The sequence below is a fragment of the Micromys minutus genome (assembly GCF_963924665.1).
Source record: "Micromys minutus genome assembly, chromosome: 22".
Classification (NCBI taxonomy): domain Eukaryota; kingdom Metazoa; phylum Chordata; class Mammalia; order Rodentia; family Muridae; genus Micromys; species Micromys minutus.
Window position 1 is genome coordinate 3,586,311 of NC_137957.1, and position 18,131 is coordinate 3,604,441.

The 18,131-nt window shown below is 44.5% G+C and overlaps 1 protein-coding gene across 3 annotated transcripts; it reads right to left on the bottom strand.

Moving 5' to 3' along the window:
• Positions 1-7,511: 7,511 nt before the first annotated feature.
• Positions 7,512-15,973, bottom strand: LOC308435177 (zinc finger protein 124-like; the record flags this gene model as incomplete). Of its 3 annotated transcripts, none has more annotated exons than XM_080935814.1 (4): positions 15,862-15,973; positions 11,955-12,081; positions 11,671-11,731; positions 7,512-11,047 (listed from the first exon to the last, which is right to left on the bottom strand). In XM_080935814.1, the coding sequence occupies exons 1-4, from the start codon at positions 15,862-15,864 to the stop codon at positions 9,298-9,300; spliced, it is 1,941 nt and encodes a 646-aa protein (XP_080791940.1). In that variant the 5' UTR covers positions 15,865-15,973. The 3 variants fall into 3 exon arrangements, with proteins under 3 accessions (XP_080791940.1, XP_080791939.1, XP_080791941.1); XM_080935813.1 differs by having other exon boundaries at positions 7,512-11,050; XM_080935815.1 differs by lacking the exon at positions 7,512-11,047 and having other exon boundaries at positions 11,667-11,731.
• Positions 15,974-18,131: the final 2,158 nt, after the last annotated feature.

Here is an 18,131-nt window from a genome sequence, read left to right on the forward strand (position 1 = left end):
AAGCAACAATTTTAATCCGATTTACTCGAATTTTAAGCATAAGAGCCCAGAGAGGGCAAAGACCTACTATCTGCCAGCACTCCAGAAGGCATGAAGTGACATCAATAAACAACTGAAAACATGCCAAATTTTATAAAAAAACACTAGAGACACGAGCTTATCCACATTATATGTAACCTCATCACCCGAACTTATAGAAGGAGCACCCCAGAACCAGAGTGTGGCACACAGGGGGGATAACCACGGACAAGAATTCCTGCCTTTGTCCTCGGTTTCAGCGCAGTTTGTCTGGCGGAGGTTAATTGATGAGAATTATCCCAACAGCCCTCTCTTTGTGCCTGGATTAGCTCCAGTGCCTGGACTCCGGTAAAGCTTTGTGTGTTTCTCAGCCTTTCTAACACCGTCTTAGCCATTCTGCAACCTGTGCGTTGATTTATTTTTGTGTGATATGTTAATGTATGGCTGACTGGAATATTAGTGATTAAGGTTGGAATAAAAGAGCAGAGGCCGCCCACGGCCAGAGAGTAAGCAAAACCTGCCTTACTTGGAAAACTGCAGTCAAGGAAAATGAATTTATTGGTTATTTAACAAATCGTGACAGTATAAAAAGATTCATGTCTCTATGTTTCAGAATAACACGCACAGGACTCAGGGGTCAGCAATCTCTTACTGCCTCTAGTGCACGAACCTCTAACCGCGTACCCAGTTTCCAACACCCTCTACCAATACCATCCAGTCTGTGGAGACACAGCACGTCCAGAGCTCAAGATACATCTGCATCACTGAGCGCTCAGCAAGAGACAGCGGCTCTGGCTGCTGGCCCAGCTCCACCCCAGGCTCCGGCTCTGAGGCTCATCGGAGTCAGGAGACTCCTCCCAGATGAGAGCTGTTCCCCACTACCACTCGCCCGCACAAACCATTTCCCGTGACACGACGTCCTGGTGTCCTCTTGCGGTTCCTGCAGTCAGTGGAGGTGAGGCCAAAATGGAGGAGAGAAACCTGGAGATTCCCTCTACAGATGCTGAGAATCCAGATCCCAAAGAAGATGGGAACCAAAAGGGATGTCTCAGTGATGTGCAGCGGCCATCTTCCTAATGCCTGGATGTTTCATTGGATATGCATCCCGAAACAACTTGCCTGGTTGGCCATCAATCCACAGACCCGCCTCCTAAAGCTTAAGAGACTGGAGCAGGTCACCCACCTACCCCACTAGTGAGAAAGGGCAGAAGCAGAGCCTGCCCCGGCTGTCCTGACCAGACACTTGCTCAGCGCACAGTTCTTGCTTCCTCCCTTTCTGATGGGGTTACCGATGCACAGAGGGAATTTCAGGCTCGGTGTCTACGCAACCCATCACATTACAGAAGACAAAAGGCATACCAGGTCTGGAATAAGGGAGGGAGAGTGGGGAGTGAGGGGTGGGGGAGCACTACCCCTATTCAGTGAATAGCATAGAAAACATACACATAAAGGAATAGAATTATTGAAGGCATAGAAAAAGCAGGACTTATAGAAAGAGGCCAAACATACATCAAAACCCCACACTTCAACAATAATCCAGTGCCTGCTTAACAGTGAATGATGGTGTGTTCTACCAGCACACTATTACCTGACTCCAAATAGTCAATGTTTAGAGAAAGGAGGTGCTATACAGTTCAGCTTGTCCACTTAGATATATTTAAGGGTCAGACCAAAGAGGGACACTGAGTCATATTGTTCCTGGCAGCTGTTACTAAACTCAAGGACACAGTCTATCTGATAACAAGTTTAGCCACCCAACCTTGTGAAGACAATTAAACATGCAAATTAATAAAGCAGAAAAAGATTTATGTAATGTTGGGAAGGGGAACAAAAAGACCCAGTGACCACCCCTCCCCCTCAGTCTATCTAGGGGTTACTATAGTGAGGCTGAGGTTTAAGTAGAGGCCCAGGGCATTTGAGGCAGTCCAGGATGAGGGGTGAACCAAGCCATTACTGAACCATCACCACATCTGTGAGGCTGCCCATCTCTTTGCTGGAAGAGAGAAGTGGTTTTGGAAAGATGAGCATTAGCTCTCGCTGGCTCAGGCTTTTCTTCTCCCAACACCGGATTTCTAGAGAAATCCCAATTTCCTGGGATTCATTGTTTTAATACAGTTAAGGCCAAAGTATCTTTTAAGAAAATATTCATTTCTGTCAGGTTAATGCCAAACAGAACAATGGGATCTGAAGGGAAATAGACCACTCAGAGCAAAGATATCTCTTTGAAGGCTTTGGGGGAAGAGGTGGTCCTGCACTTGAAGAAGTCAAAAATTGTAATGTGTGTCTTGGAGGGAAGGTCGTTGATGCAAATTTATTATACAAGACGTGCCATTCAAAGCCTTTAGTGGTTTAGGACCTGGTTGCCCTGGAAGCCTGGTAATTTCTTTTGTGGAAGTGTTTGGTGTCAGCTAGGGGTTAATTGGACCACATTTTCCTGCAGTATTTTAGGTGCCCTTCTGAGATGTCTGTGACTTTCTACGGGTTCTCTGGGGCAAAAAGGTGCTAAATCCTAGAGACAAGGCAACTCCCCCATCTTGGGTAGCTTAGTTCTCAGAGCTGATTCTGAGATGCCTCATGTTGCAGAGAGGTTACTGGCCTGGGTGAGTTGTAACCAAACTCCCTAAGTGTCCACTTTAGAGAATGACAAATCAAGAGACAGACCACAGAATTTAGACCACATCACAGTTTCCTGGCACTCCTGTGGTCTCAGGGAGCAATGTGCTTCAGTGTTTTCTTTCCTACAAGCACATTCTAGTGAGAATTACACTAGAATCTCACTAGGCTGATTGTCAGTTTCCTAGTTTTCACTAAAGCAAGAAGCCTACTCAGCTCCTTTGAGTGAGAACCACAGAATCAAAGTTGGGCGCTTGTCAAATAAGCCTCACAAGCAGGGAGAATTGCCATGCTGACACCGAGGGTTAGAGAGGTGGTGCAGACCGGTGTGGCCTCACTTTGAGGGTTAGAGAGAATTGGCTGCAGATGGGCGTGGCCTCAGAGATACCTAGACAGATGTAAGAATATAGACCTCACATAAGTGGTCTGTGAGATGACTAACTTCCCACTCGATCACTACAAAAAAAAAAAAAAAAAAAATACAATGCTTACTTCAAAGGGGATAAGACATAATTTATTCTGGAGGCAAATGAGTGGAAATAGACTCATGTTACCCCAGTAGTATGTTCTAATGTGGCAACAGTATTTTGGTGTTTTATAGAAACAAAGCTAAGAAAGTCGAGAGGCTGAAAATACATTGGTGGAAACACCAGATAGGTAGAGAACAGAAAATGGGGACATGTCAGACTACCTGACCACATGCTTAGCTATTTGGATGGTGGAAGCTAGTAGTGTGCTAAATTAATATACTTAACAAAATTTTACTGATAGTCACAAGGATGTTAGATCAGACACAGAAGTGGGCCAAAAACAGATAGTAAGAGAGCTAACGATAGATAGCCCAAGACAAATCATAATTAAGCTTTGAACCTGCAACATCCCACCTCTCAGGTCATTGAAGCTTTAATTACCTTTATAGAATATTTGAAGTTCAATGTGGCTTCTTTTCTTCTTTGAACTGGGAAAACAGTTTTGAGGAAGGGTCTCACTCTACAGGCCTTGCTGGCCTGAACTTCCTATGTAGACTGGACTAGTTTCTAATTCAGAGATCTACCTGTGGCTCCCCAGTAGTGGGATTAGAGGCATTCACCACCAGGCCCAGAAAAAATGTGCATAACTATTAATACATATTATAACATATAATTATTAGTATATTATACCGTGTTGATATATATTAATTATGATATAATTATTGATATGCACTGTATATTACTTATACACAATTATTAATATATTGCATATTGTATATATACGTTAGGTTTCAAGACCAGGGCAAATGAATGAGGTGCCTACTTAACATATCACAGCAGACACTGGCTGCTAGGTTCCTCCTGTATTCCTCAGTCCCTCAGGGTCCTCCTTACTGGCATACTCATAGAGAAGCCTGGACTTCTCTAGACCAGGGGATGGGCTGCCCTCTTCCCACATGCCCTTTCCAATATAATCCAGCCATTTTGGTTTTCTGTCCTCTTTGGGGCTCTTAGCTGCTACACCTGGTTCCCCTGCTGTCCCCTCTCCTCTCCTCACATGGCCCAGCTCATGGTCCTGTTCACTCAGGGCTCTCCCAGATGTCTATGCCTCTGGCCACACTGTTCCCATGTCTATAAAGAACATTTTCCTTCACCATACCTAGAAGCAGTCATCCTCCCCTCCCCCCTTTTTTTTTCATTCAGCTGGTGCCTATTTAACACAAGCACACACGTGTTTATATATTTAATGTGTATGAGTGTATTTCTCTGTGTGGGTATGAGCACTTGTGTGTAGTTATCTGCAGGCTAAAGAAGAGTATCAAGTTCCCTGGAGCTGGAGGGACAGTGGTTGTGAGCAGCCTGATGTGAGTGTTGGGATCTGAACTTGGGTTCTTTGCAAGAGCAGAAAGTATTCGTTAGATCTCCAGCCCTTCCTTCCTTCACAAATACAACGAAACCACGGTATTACCTGTGGCTGGAACACTGCATGCTTAAAACATCTTTCTCTTTTTAAAGATTTATTTCATGCATGTGAGTCCACTGTAGCTGTCTTCAGACACACCAGAAGAGGGTATTGGATCCCACTGCAGATGGTTCTGAGCCACCATGTGGTTTCTGGGAATTGAACTCAGGACCTCTGGAACAACGGTCAGTGCTCTTAATGCTGAACCATCTCTCCAGCCCCCTTAAAACATTTTCTACTTTTGCTATTTTGGTAAATTCATATGTAGCCCACATGTTACTGGCCTCCCTGTACTGTCTACAAAATTATAAAGTAGGTAGCTACATTTTCAAAAATGAATCAAGAGGAAGCAAAATAAATAAATAAACACACTCAGATAATCAGGCTATTAAAACTCAAGAGCACAAACATTAAATTCAAGGGCCAGACTTAACACTGGAATTGAGCCCCAGGGCAGATCTCTGGAAAGTGGTCCAGGACACATAAGAAGGGAACTGTGGGAGCATGCAATTCTTGAACAGCCCCAAGCAAACCCAACTCCTGGAGGACACAGTCCTGTTGAATCAGGGAGCTGTGCAGGGCCCTGAAAATCATCACCCAGAGCCAGAGCGCTGCACAGGTGTTTAAAGGTAGTACCGCTGCTCCAGCTGGCTCCACTGAGGACTGAGGGGCTTCGATGAACTCTGGTGAGGACATTACTGAGAAGCTGAGACATCACTGCTTCTCGGTGTGCTTCCGATGAGGGTGCTAGGGGGGTTGACCCTGTGGACAGAGGAGCTGGGACGTCAAAGGATCCACCTTTTTGACTCTACGGCAAAATCTTAAGCATCATTGTGCTGCTACTGTATCTCAAAGAAAAGCTTAACTGGACCCAGGGTGAATCCTGAGGTGTTCGTTTAAAATAACCCTGTGCTATGGATGCTGCCATCTGGAGGAAAACCACGTGTGTTATTCTTGGTATTCTTGTCGCAGGATTTGGTTTGGGTGGGGGGGATGAATAGCACTGAGTCACACATGAGACTGAGTCACACATGAGACTAACAAGTGAACTCTCTTCATGAAGAAAGTCCCGTGACATACGGAGATGACCTGGGATGGCTGACGGCTCAGTGACTACAGGAGACTGCCTCCAAGCAACTGACTATGGCCAAAACACTGTAGCAAACCAGCTCCCACAGCTGTCAGACCTCCTCATGCACACGGTACCAAGCACACACAGCTCACCTTGTTCCTAAACATGTAAAGAAATTAAAGAAGGAAATTACTAATGGCTATCGATATCCTATATGAATTCGGGTTCTAGGAAGAGTCCGGAGCCCGGAAAACCCAGGCCAGCTTTAGAAACAGAATTTTTCTTTTCACAATGGCTTACTATTTACCTCTGGCTGGCCTGGACCTCATTTAAGGAGACCAGGCTAGACTCAAACTTACAAAGATCCAGCCTGCCTCTGCCTCTACCTCCTTAGGATTAAAGGCACCACACCCAGTAGAATTAAATTAAACTTACTTTTGTAATTGCGAAGAAGATTGGAAAGCGTGTAGAAAAAAGCAAATATGACTATACCTTAAAAATCAGACTCCTGACTGCTTGGAATCTGGTCCACTGATCTATGTTTTCTAGAACATTCATTTGATGCCTGACTCCCAATAGCCCATGCTGCGGTGACCCGCGATGTCCAGGATCAGGAAAGAACACTTGGTTGTATAAATTTTTACTACTTAAGAACCCTGGACAATGTTTCAATAAATAAAAGTACTTGCTAAGCAAACCTGGCTCCCTGGGGACCACATAAAAATTCAGATGTGGTAGCACCTAACACCCTTAGGTGGAGATCCGTGTGTGTATAGACACGTGATACAGTTGCAAGTTAGTGTGCTAGATGCCTGCTGTGTGTAACATGACTCAACAAGGTAGAACATGAGATCAGATTCCTTAACCACTGAGCCATCTCTCCAGCCCCAAGAACAGATTCCTAAAAGTGCTCTGACCTCCACAAATACAGGGAGGTATACACTGGTGCAGCGAACTGAATGGAACCAGAAATCATACTGAATGAAAGACACCAGGCTTGGCCAACAGCTTGTGTTTTAGCATACACAGACTCTGGTAGACATGGAACTCTAAGGGTCTATTGGGGATGCAAGGTGGACCATTAGGAAGACGGGAGATTATAAAAAATGGGCGACGAGAGTCAAATATGTAAAACTGTCAAAATGTAACGAAAACCGTTACTTTGCTCAATAATACATGCCTCATTTTTCATTTAAAGGAAGAAGTAATGTGCAGAAGAAATTACTTCCCTCTATCTGGGCCTAATGTAGAGACCTGGAAATGCATAGTCTGAAGTTTATAATGTACAATAGGCTGAGTACAATTTCTTGCTAATGCTTACCCTTCCCCACAGGCTTATCAGAACATAACCAAATGGGTAATCAGGAACATCTGTATTTGTGAAGACTAGTAACCATTGGAGGAAATACTGGTTGGTATAGAAGCTCAGAAAGGTAAAAACTGGTCCAGAACACAGGTATTGTGAAGGCAGGTGTCCCAAACCATGACAAAGGGGAAGGGCATGCTATAAGGTTGTCTGTAAAACCAACAAAGCATAAAACATTCAGAATAAAGAAAATGAGCAAAGTACCCCCTCCTCACTCACATGTTTAGTTATGCAAATGTATTCAAACTTCCTTCTCTGTATCATTTGAGGATGATTACCAAATTCAGAATTATACTCATATGTCAGTTTGTTCACGAGACACCTAACTATATCTGACCAATCGTGTAAGTCCTTGTGAGCTAAGTGCCAATACTGCCAGGACGTCTATTCAATGATGAGACATACTTAGTTACGATGGAGAGACTTAGGAAGATTTATTCCGTGGTGCCTGGAGTCTTTAGCAAGAACCCACTATTGCCAACATATCTTAGTATGACAGAAGTTACAATAAAAATCAAAGGTACAACAAAATAAGCCTGGAAAGCAACATTTACATGAGAAAAAAAAAAGACATGTACAATAAAAATGGCTTGAGACATAGAAATGACTTGTGAATGTGGTGTCGGTCTGTGACTGCAGAGTGATGTTTATCCCACCTTCCTGGCAGACAAGAGTTAACAGTTGTTGATCAAAAAGTGGTTTGAAAATAGTTTAAAGGGCACAGAGACAAGAAATGTTAGAGAAAAACCATCAGGTAGAGAGAAAAGTTAACAAAAAAAGTGTAATATAAAAGTGGGTTTTGTTCATGGAAGAGTACAACAAGAACAAAAAAAAAAAAAAAAAAAAAAAAAAAATGGTAAGAACCTGTCCTGTAAATCAAGTGGAGGAAAAAAAATCCAATATTCACAAAAAAGTCCTTTTCCTTCCACCCACTAACCTTGGAAACAAGACACTTTTTATGCCTCCTGGCATATCATAAGGAATTATCAACTCAACATTGAATGTATATAACTTAAAGTGCAAGAAAAAGCTACCTGGTTTGATCCAATACCGTCCATTAAATCTGTATGCACTGCTGCTTAAAAAACAAACAACAAAAGAAACCCTACAAAATTCAAATTAACAAGATAGTGCGCTTTTTGTTTTTAGTACTTTTTTTAAAGGTCTTTTTGGTTTCCATTACCTGTACTTAAGTAATCCTTCATCTCACACACACAGCTTCAAGTTACTTTTCTAGGGGCGAGAGAGATGGTTAGTGCCGTTTCTTGCACAGAACAGTCTTGTAGAGAACACAGGTTTGAGCACACACATGGGAAAGCTCACATTCAGTAACTCCAGCCCCAGGGGATCTGACACTCCCTGTTGGTCTCCCAGGAACTACATGGATGGAACACAGATACATACAGACACATGCATCAACACGTGATTTAAAAAATTAACTAAAATAGACAGTTTTCTAGAGCAAAAATGTGAAGCATGGAGTCCAAAAAGGTTTAAGAATGCCAGGCTGGGATGGTACACACCTTTAATCCACGCACCAGGGAGGCAGAGACAGGTGGATCTCCTGAGATCAGCCTGGTTTGGAGTTCTAGGATGGCCAGTGCTAACAGAGAAACCACGTCTGGAGAATTCAGATGGAGAATTCAGAGGTAGGGGGAGTGCAAGCTGCTGATGCCGGATGTGGAAGCGGACATCTTTCACCCACATATTCTAGAGGCCGAAACAGGAAGATTGATAACTGGTTCAAGGCCAGCCTGGGTTACATGGCAAGGCTATTTCTGAAAAACAAACACGAACCCCTAACAAATTCCAGCGAGTTCAATATATTTACATGGTTTCTTCAGATTTTACATTTTCGAAAGCATTCTTAAGACAAAAATTTGTATCCGGACCTTCACATTGCTGACATTAATGGGAATGAGCGTATGAAACTGTCGAAGGGCTGGGCCGCTACTTGCTACTCTTCTTACTGAGCTCTGCCAAGCAAAGCTTTTACTGGGGAAGCATACGCACATATGCAAAATGAAGACACCTCTTCTAGTCAAGTGTGTTCTTAGTACAAACATGGGTTTTCCTTTTTTCAAACACTATGTAGTCACGGGTGCCTGGGAACTCAATGTGTAGATCAGGCTGGGTCTGAACTCTGAGATTCCCTGCTTCTGCCTCTCAAGTGCTGGGATTAAGGGTGTGCCACACCATGTCTGGCCAAAGTTTTCTTTACCCTTGAGTGGAACTGGACAGTGTTCCACTCTGTTAACCTTTATAGCAGCTTTCTCCACAGGCAGTCTTATGGGTGCTACGATGCCTTTTCGAGTTCTGCGTTCAAGGTTACAGTCTGGTGAGTTCTCCTGTGTCTATGGAAAGAGCTGTAGTAACTGAAGGCTTTTCCACATTCTGGGCACACAAAGGGCTTTTCTCCCGTGTGACTTCGTTCATGTGACTTCACATAACGAAAAGAACGGAAGGGTTTCCCACACTGAGAACATATAAAGGGTTTCTCCCCAGTGTGGATTCTTTCATGTATTTTGAGGTAACTGGGAGAACGAAAGGCTTTTCCGCACTGCACGCACGCATAGGGTTTCACTGTGGTGTGAGCCTTCTCATGCCTTCTCCACGATATCCGACTACAGAAGGCTTTGCCGCACTGCTTGCATAAATAGGGTTTTTCGCCAGTGTGAGTCTGTTTGTGACTGTGGAAGGTACTGAACCAACTGAAGGCTTTCCCACACTGCTTACACACGTAGGGGTTCGTGCCACTGTGAATTACTTCATGTCTTCTTAAATGATACAAAGAGAAGAAGGCTTTCCCACACTGCTTACACACATACGGCTTCTCGCCAGTGTGAGTTCGCTCGTGTATTTGAACCTGACGGGAAGACCTGAAGGCTTTCCCACACTGTTTACACAGATAAGGCTTCTCACCGGTGTGAATCAACTCATGGTATTGAAGGGAACCAAGAAAAGTAAAAGCCTTCCCGCACTCCTTACAAACGTAAGGTTTTTCTCCAGTGTGAGTTCGTTTATGAATCTGAACTTGTTTTGGAGACCTAAAGGTTTTCCCACACTGCTTACACACATAGGGCTTTTCCCCGCTGTGCATCAGTTCGTGGTACTTAACGGAACTGTGACTAGTGAAGGCTTTGCCGCACTGCTTACACACGCACTCTCCAGAATGAATTATTTTATGTGTTCGAAAAGCACTTTCACAGCTGAAAACTTTCTCACACTGCAAACACACAAACAGTTGCTCTCCCGTGTGAGTTCGTTCATGCTTTCGGAAGGCGCCCGAGGAGGCAAAGGCCTTACCGCACTTCGTGCATTTATACGGCTTCTCGCCACTATGCATCATCTCGTGGAACCGAAGGGAGCTGCGGTCAGTGAAGGCCTTCCCACACTGCTTGCACACGTAGGGCTTTTCTCCGGTGTGAATTCTCTCGTGTGTCAGAAGGGAACTCGAACGGGCAAAGGTCTTCCCACACTGCTTACACATATAGGGCTTCTCGCCAGTGTGGATTCTTTCATGTATTTGGAGGGAACTGGGAAAGGGGAAGGCTTTCCCACACTGCTTACACACGTACGATCTTTCTCGGCTGTGATACTCCTCGTGCCTCCGAAAAGAGCTGGAAGAACTGAATACTTTCCCACACTGCTTACACTCATACTGCTGCTCGGCACCGGAGGTCTTCCCATCATTCTGACTGGATCGGAGACACCTGGAGTCTCCCTTACAGTGACTGGTTTCAGGTTTCTCCTCAGTGTCAATTCTTTTTGGCTTCTGAAAAGGTGTGGAAGAACTGGAGGTGTCCTCATGTTCTTTGTGTTTATAAAAGTCTTTTCCATATTCCTGAATGTCATACGGTTTGTGTCCTGGGTGAGGATGAGAGGGGACATTCAGAGATAAATGGCCAATAACCACCTCTTCATAGACATGGCTGTTATATGCGGGACATGATGGTTTCTGGTTCACAGCACGCTCTGGAATCCAGTTCAAGATTTCTGCACACTGATGACCTTCAGTATATTCACAGAGTCTCTCCAACAACTCACTACTGAAAAAAAAAAAGTGCATTACTGAAAAACTGTTTACCAATGATTTATCACAAGAAGTGGTAGTTATATCCTGTGATAATTTTTAAAAATATTTGAACTGTTTGCTTTAAAATTTGGTTTAAGGACATTTACAATAAAAACAAAGATAATTTGAGCAAGTGATGAATATCTACATCACGTTTAAATAGATTTTTCAATACTCGCTACTACATACATTTTTGATGTACTTAGTGACTAAAATAATGTTGGATTCTGGCATACTTGTATCTCCATAATGACTTATCTTGACAAATTGTCCTATTCTAAAAAGAAATTGTATTTTTATTTCATATACAACACATACCTAAAACTTAGAAATATAGCAATACAACATTTTAAATATTATGGACAGAGTAAATTCAGCATACATGAACCAAGATTATGTGTGGTAGGTATCATATCATGGTTACTAACAACAGGATGTTCTGATTGCAAAAGCTTAATGTGTCTGTAGTTTGGGAGAAGATCTGTTGAAATTAAAACAGTGTGAAACAGAACTTATTTGTATAAATAACTTCTTCTGTAAAATGTATTAGCACACCAAGAACTGGGAAAAACACTGCTGCCTCCTACAGATTACCTTAGCTTTTTCCAGAAATGTTCACACTCATTTCCAATGTTTTCGTGTTCCCACTTGTTTCCTAAAATACAGGCCAAGAGAAATGAATCAGTGCTACAGAAAAACAAATGAACAGACAAACGAAGAAATAAATAAAAGATTCTGGTTAAATTCACAGTATTAAGTGATTCCACGGGATTTATTTACCCAACGTGTCTCTTTTCTACGGTCTAATGCATGCAGCAGGACTGGTGAGGACCATTCATTCTTTCACTGGCTAAGTAAGAAAATGATGTCATCATCACCTATATAGGACAGGTTCCTCAAGGTGTCCTGCATCACATCCTTGTAGAGCTCCTTCTGGGATGGATTCAGCATAATCCACTCTTCCAGCGTGAAGTTCACAGCCACATCCTCCAAGGTCACCGACTCCTAGAAAAGCCCACATATATTTCCAGACAAAAAGGGTAAGCCTTACAACACTGGAGTTCTAGACGAGCACGCATGCAGGTAAGCATGTGTCAGTGCACTTGCTCCATGCATGCAGGAATGGTGACCGGAAACTGTCTTGGGGTATCTTCCTCTATTACTTTCCACCACATTTATTAAAGATAGGGTTGCTCCCCAAACCTAGCACTAAATCCACCTAGAGTGGTAAGCCAGCAAGTGTCCCAAGGTGTCTCCACCACACCCTCCTATGGACCCTCCCACCATCCTCTACCCCATTCCCATCAGCATGTACAGCACGTCTGGCTTTCACCTGACTTCCTGGGGCTCCAAACAGAGGGGGACTGGGCATGCTGACAGAGGGGGAGAGCTGTTTCAAAATAGGAAAGGACCTTAGGTGATGTCCTACTCTCCCATCTTCAATATAAAGAAGGACTGCGTCAAAATGGAACTAAAAAGAAGCGAGAGCAAACTGGAAAGCTAAAATAAAGCACCAAAGGCTTAGGTCGCAGAATCATTTGTAAGAGAGTCTGGAGAGACAGCTCAGTGGCTAAGAGCACTGCTGCTCTTTCAGAGGACTTAAGTTCTTCACCAGTGTCAGGCCTCCGTCCAGCTGACAGACTCCACACCTTCCCCTGGCCTCTGAGGGACAGAGACATACACGCATGCATAGAAATAAGAAATTCTGCTTTTTCAAGATCTACAAGAGAAAAACTTTAAAGAAATCGGATGTACATACAGATTCTGGTTATTTCCCCCCCCACCCAGACACACACGTCTCATCCTTCCATCCCTGTTTCTTTGCTACAAATCTGTTTTCCACAGTCATTGATTTTATCTGTTTAGAGTTCCAAAGAGTTTAATTGAGGCTGATCTACATAACAAGTTCCAAGACTGCCAGGACTACAAAAAGTCTCTGCCTAAGGGGAAGAAGAAAAGAAGAAGAAAGGGGGTGGGGGAGAAAGGAAGGAAGGAAGGAAGGAAGGAAGGAAGGAAGGAAGGAAGGAAAGTAGGTATATCTAATACTGAGTTTGGTTCCCAGCCCCATGTCAGGCTTGTAACTCCAGTTTATAAAGATGCTACCTTGGCCTGCAAGCACCTGTATTCATGTGCACATAGTTATACACATGATTGAAAATTAGGGTAAAAAAAATCTAAAAAAAAAAAAAAAAAAAAATTATCAGGAGCAGGAGAGATGGCTCAGAGGTTAAGAGCAATGAAAATGCTCTTCCAGAGGTCCTGAGTTCAATTCCCAGCAACCACATGGTGGCTCACAACCATCTGTAACGGGATCTGATGCCCTCTTCTGGTGTATCTGAAGGCAGCAACAGAGTATTCACATACATAAAATAAATAAATCAATTACCAGAGTCAATACCCATTCAAGGATTGGTAAGTCAACTTTCCTCAAATGCCAGGATCAAGGAGATTTAAATACATGACGATCTGTGCGGAAACCTGTGGTCAGAGTAGTTTGAAGTCTCCCCCACTCTAACTGGAAAGACTACAGAAGTAATTAAAATACTTTTCAGAAAGATTATCTCTTCTAATGCCCAATGGCATACAGAAAGGTAAAGGAGTTACCTTTGTTTCTGAGGTAACACAGAAGGTAAATGAGCTATTAGCAAATTTTGACATGTCTAGGAAGAGAAATTTCTTTTCGTTTTGTTCTTTGGGGGAGGAAGGCTGAAACAAGGTTTCTCTGTATAACAACCATGGCTGTCCTGGAACTCACTCTGTAGACCAGGCTGGCCTCGAACTCACAGAGAATACCTGCTTCTGCCTCCCGAGTGCTAACAGCTTGTACCATCACACCCTGCCTGAGAAGGAGAATCTTAGTCTGAGGGAATTTTCTTCATTAATGATGCCATATTAAGGGCCCAGTTCACTCTGTTCATGGTGCCCTCCTGGTAGATGGTCCTAGGTAGTTAAGAAAGCAGGCTGAGGAAGCCATGATGAACTAGCCAGTGAGCAACACCCTTGGCCTCTGCTTCGGGTCGTGCCTCCAGCTTCATGCTTCCACAAGATCTGGCGGGCTAACGTCTTAGATAACGTGGGAAGTATGAAACACAGAGGCTATATTGTGGCAAGAAAAAGACCATCATTAGGATCCAGTCCTGCACACTGGCCTGCTAGGAGTAATTAAATCGAGGGTCCTATCATAGAACAGGAATTAAAAGTTAAAACTCTGGGTATGGGCCAGTGAGATGCCTCACTGGGTAAGCAAGTCTGAGCATAGGACATAGTTCCTTAGAGCCTACATGCTGTGAGGAGAAAATGAACTCCAGAGTGGCCCTCTAACTTACATCCCCATTCACACACCACCCCCATGAACAACAGGAAATGCTTTAAAAGTTGTGATTGCTCTGCACACTGGGTTCTGTATATTTGAGTCAGAATCTTACTCTGTGGCTCTGGCTGGCCCGAAACTTATTATAAGAGTTGGCCTAGAACTCACATCAATCTACCAGCCTTTGCTTCCTTATTCACCCACTGTTTTTTTTTTAACTTCCTACAAGAGTAGCCCTCTTTGGCCAACTGTAGGGAAGCTTTTGAACCCACCATGAGGGGTTTTATTCTGTTGCAATATCTCATTCATATACAGTTGTGGCTTACCTCTATAAAGATTCTTCATGTTAAAACAATGTTTAGAAACAATCCAAGGCCAGTAACACTTCCGATAAGGGACCAATCTGAACAACCCATGCATGTGAGGTCTCCTTTCCAGTAAGTCTGGCAATGTCAGAAGCGTTTGGAAAGTCAGGCATTTACTGAGAGTTATAAGAATCCTTAGGCTAAGACTACAAGTCATGGAATTAAGAGGAAGCTTCTCTTGAATGAAACCCATAGGGAACTCATAATAAAAGCAGATGCTACTGAAAACTGAGAGAGAGACAGACAACAGGGTAGGGCTGTGCTTTGGGGACTATCAGCTTTCTGGCTGTGCCAAGCCTGCATGACGATTTCGTTAGGCAAAACAGACAGCCTGAGGCTACAGAAACCGCAACAGGCCGACTGAACTGAACTGTGAAGAGCCGGAAAACGTATCACAGGAAAAGCGCCCTGTCTCTTCCCAGGGCTCCAGCTCCAGCCCTCAGCTCACTTCAAACAGGTCACTAACAGCCTGTGCTCGCACTAGACAGTCTGCAACCCCCACTGTTAAGTCTTCACCAGTTCTCTGCCTCCAATTTCCGAGCCTCCCGTATTTTCTGCGTAGCCATTCAGTAACCCGCACTTTGTACACCACTGTGTGAAAAGGTCACGTGTGACCTGCCTGTTGGTATTAATAGTTAAGACAGGGATAAGCGAATTGTAGTTGCCAGTGGCCAGCTCGCAAGGATAACCAGGTGTGCTCATCAAATCGTAGCCGGAAAAGGCTGTGAAACGACTAGCTATTAAGTAAATTAGAACACTGTGGAGATATAAACGTATCTTAATTTTTTTTTGACAACGTGCATAGAACCCGGGGTCATCTCACCTCGTGGCTTTCCTCCAAACCCTCTTACTAGAGCTCAAACCCACGGTTCCCCACGACTCTCCACCCACACCACCCAGACTGCAGAGACGCGGGCTGCGAGCGCCCAGCTGACCCGAGACCCCACAGCACCGAGCGCTCAGCGAGGGTCAGGACCGCGGCACCCAGAGGATCCCCGGCAGCGCGGCCCAGCGGAGCCAGAGGAGACGCAGACTCCGCTGCCCTGGAAGGCCGCGTCCCACTGCCGCCTCCGCTTACCGCAGCCTCCTCCCCACGCCCCGAGCACGCACCATTTCCAGTCACTGGGTGTCCTGTTGTCCTGCGACTCCTGCAGTCAGTGGAGGGGACACAGATACCGAGGAGAGAGATGTAGGGGTCTCAGCCAAAGGCGCAGGACGACAATATGGCGGGGACACACAATGGCATCCCCAATGTTGTTCCGTCTACGTCACGGAAGGCCGAAACTCCTCATTGGACAGTTTCACACAGCCACAAAACTTGCTTTCTGATTGGCCAACAATCCCTGGGCCTGCCTCCTGAATCCTGAGTGACAGTAGAAGCATCTCTGTCGTCTCAGGTGAAAGTCAGACGTAAGACTTTACATTTGGCCCTGGTTCCTACTCTGGAGAGCACTTGGCCCCAACAAGATTTTTTCCCAGATGCATTTAAAGCGCAAGTTGTCCTGGATTTGCAGAAACTCACTTGCCGCTTTTCCCTCAAACTGCCATTGCCGGTTTTGCCGGTGACCTTGGTGAATTTCAGAATGTTTTTGGGGACCACCCATGTCCTCAGAGAAGAAGACTGCCTAAAGCAGGGCAGATATCCTTGGAGTAAAAGGGAGGGCCCGGTACTATCACTTTTCAGAAATGGGGAATGAGGCAGATGCTCAAGGCTTTCTTACAAATAATGTCCCAGTTGCTTTTCAAGCAGTAAATATGAATAAAGAAATGTAATTACTCAAGGCAGAGAAATTGAGATTTGTAGAAACAAAAAAATGAAAAATTCTTATACATTAACAACGGGCTCCGCTCTGCTTGGAGCCAGACCCAGTGGCTTGTGCTATATTGATCTAGATAAACGTTCAGAGCCTCATTTCCTGTGAAGCAATCTCACGAGAGACAAGTGGGCATGAAAAGCTTACTGCTTAATAAAATATTAAGTCTTCCTGGAGCCTCAGATATGGACCCCCCACGGTGACCCAGAAGTTGAGATGAAATAATCTCCCCCTTAATTGCTGTAAGAGATCCCCGTCACTTCCCAGTCATTTCATGAGAGCTCTATGCATCAAATCGGTTGTGGTTGTTAAACCGTGTATTTAATAAACTTTCTACTTTTTCCTTTCTGGTACTTTTAGTCCACATTTCAACATCACCGCGCACGGTATTTTGATAGTCCCAGATATGTAAATATTAAAGGACTGGGGCTAGGGAGATGGCTCCTTTGAAGTTCATCTGGAGTAGTCAGGTTTGCTTTCCAGAAACACATGGTGGTTCACAATTGTCTGTAACTCTAATTCCAGGGGATCTAATGCCCGATGCTCTCTTTTCATCTCCACTCTCGCAATTGGTGCACAGACCATACATGTGGGCAAAATACACCTGCACAAACACACACACACACACACACACACACACACACACACACACAAAACAACCTCCTCCTCTCAAAGCACGTCTTCCAACTAACTCTCTCTTTCTCCCTCCTTCTGTCCTTCCCACCCTTCCCCCCTCCCCCATCAAACAACCAACAACTATGGAGTCTGCTTTGTGTTGGCCAGCTGCTCCCACACATGAAGCCTCGTTTGGAGTGTGGCTGATATTTCCTGTGTCACTCCATTAAGGAAAACCAGTTTCCCTTTCCCATCAGCTATTAATTGCAGTCACAGTCTTGGCTAGGAGTGGGACGTCCTTCCCCTCCCTGTGCTGGGGTTTTTGTCCAACGTTATTGACCTTCCTCAGATGTTGTGTGTGCTGTCAGTCTCTGAGGTTTTATGTGCACCAACCCTGTTCTGTCTGGAAAACAGTTTCCTAGGAGCCGCCCACCACCTCCTGGTCTTCCGCTCACTCCGCTGCCTCCTCTACATAGATCTCTACCTTAACTAGGTTTCCTTTCCTTCATTCTTCCACTAAGACGGTAAGTAAGACCATTAATTGAGACGAGTGAGATGAGAACTAGTCCAGAGTGCCACAGGTCCAGGGTAGAGGGCTAACAGGAACTGTTTCAGTTGTAAGGCAGGCAGCCTCTCAGGTGGTCTCTGTTAAGTAGAACTTGACATTCCAGTCCCACTGAGACTTATCACCAGCAGTAGCATACAGTTTGACAGCTTGTCCCAGGGTCCCAGCCTTCAGCACCCCTCAGCCTCTGTGGATGCACAAGTTAACTTACCTGTACCCCTTCCTCATCTTTCTTCTCTTGTGCTTCCGCCTCCACCTTCTCTTTTTCCTCCACTTCTCTCTCATGGCTCAGGAGTTTCAAGAAGGATGGTGCTAAGGCTGGCAGTTACAGGGAATGGCGTAAGTCTTTTGAAAATCAAGGCCTGCTTCCAACAAGGCCACGCCTT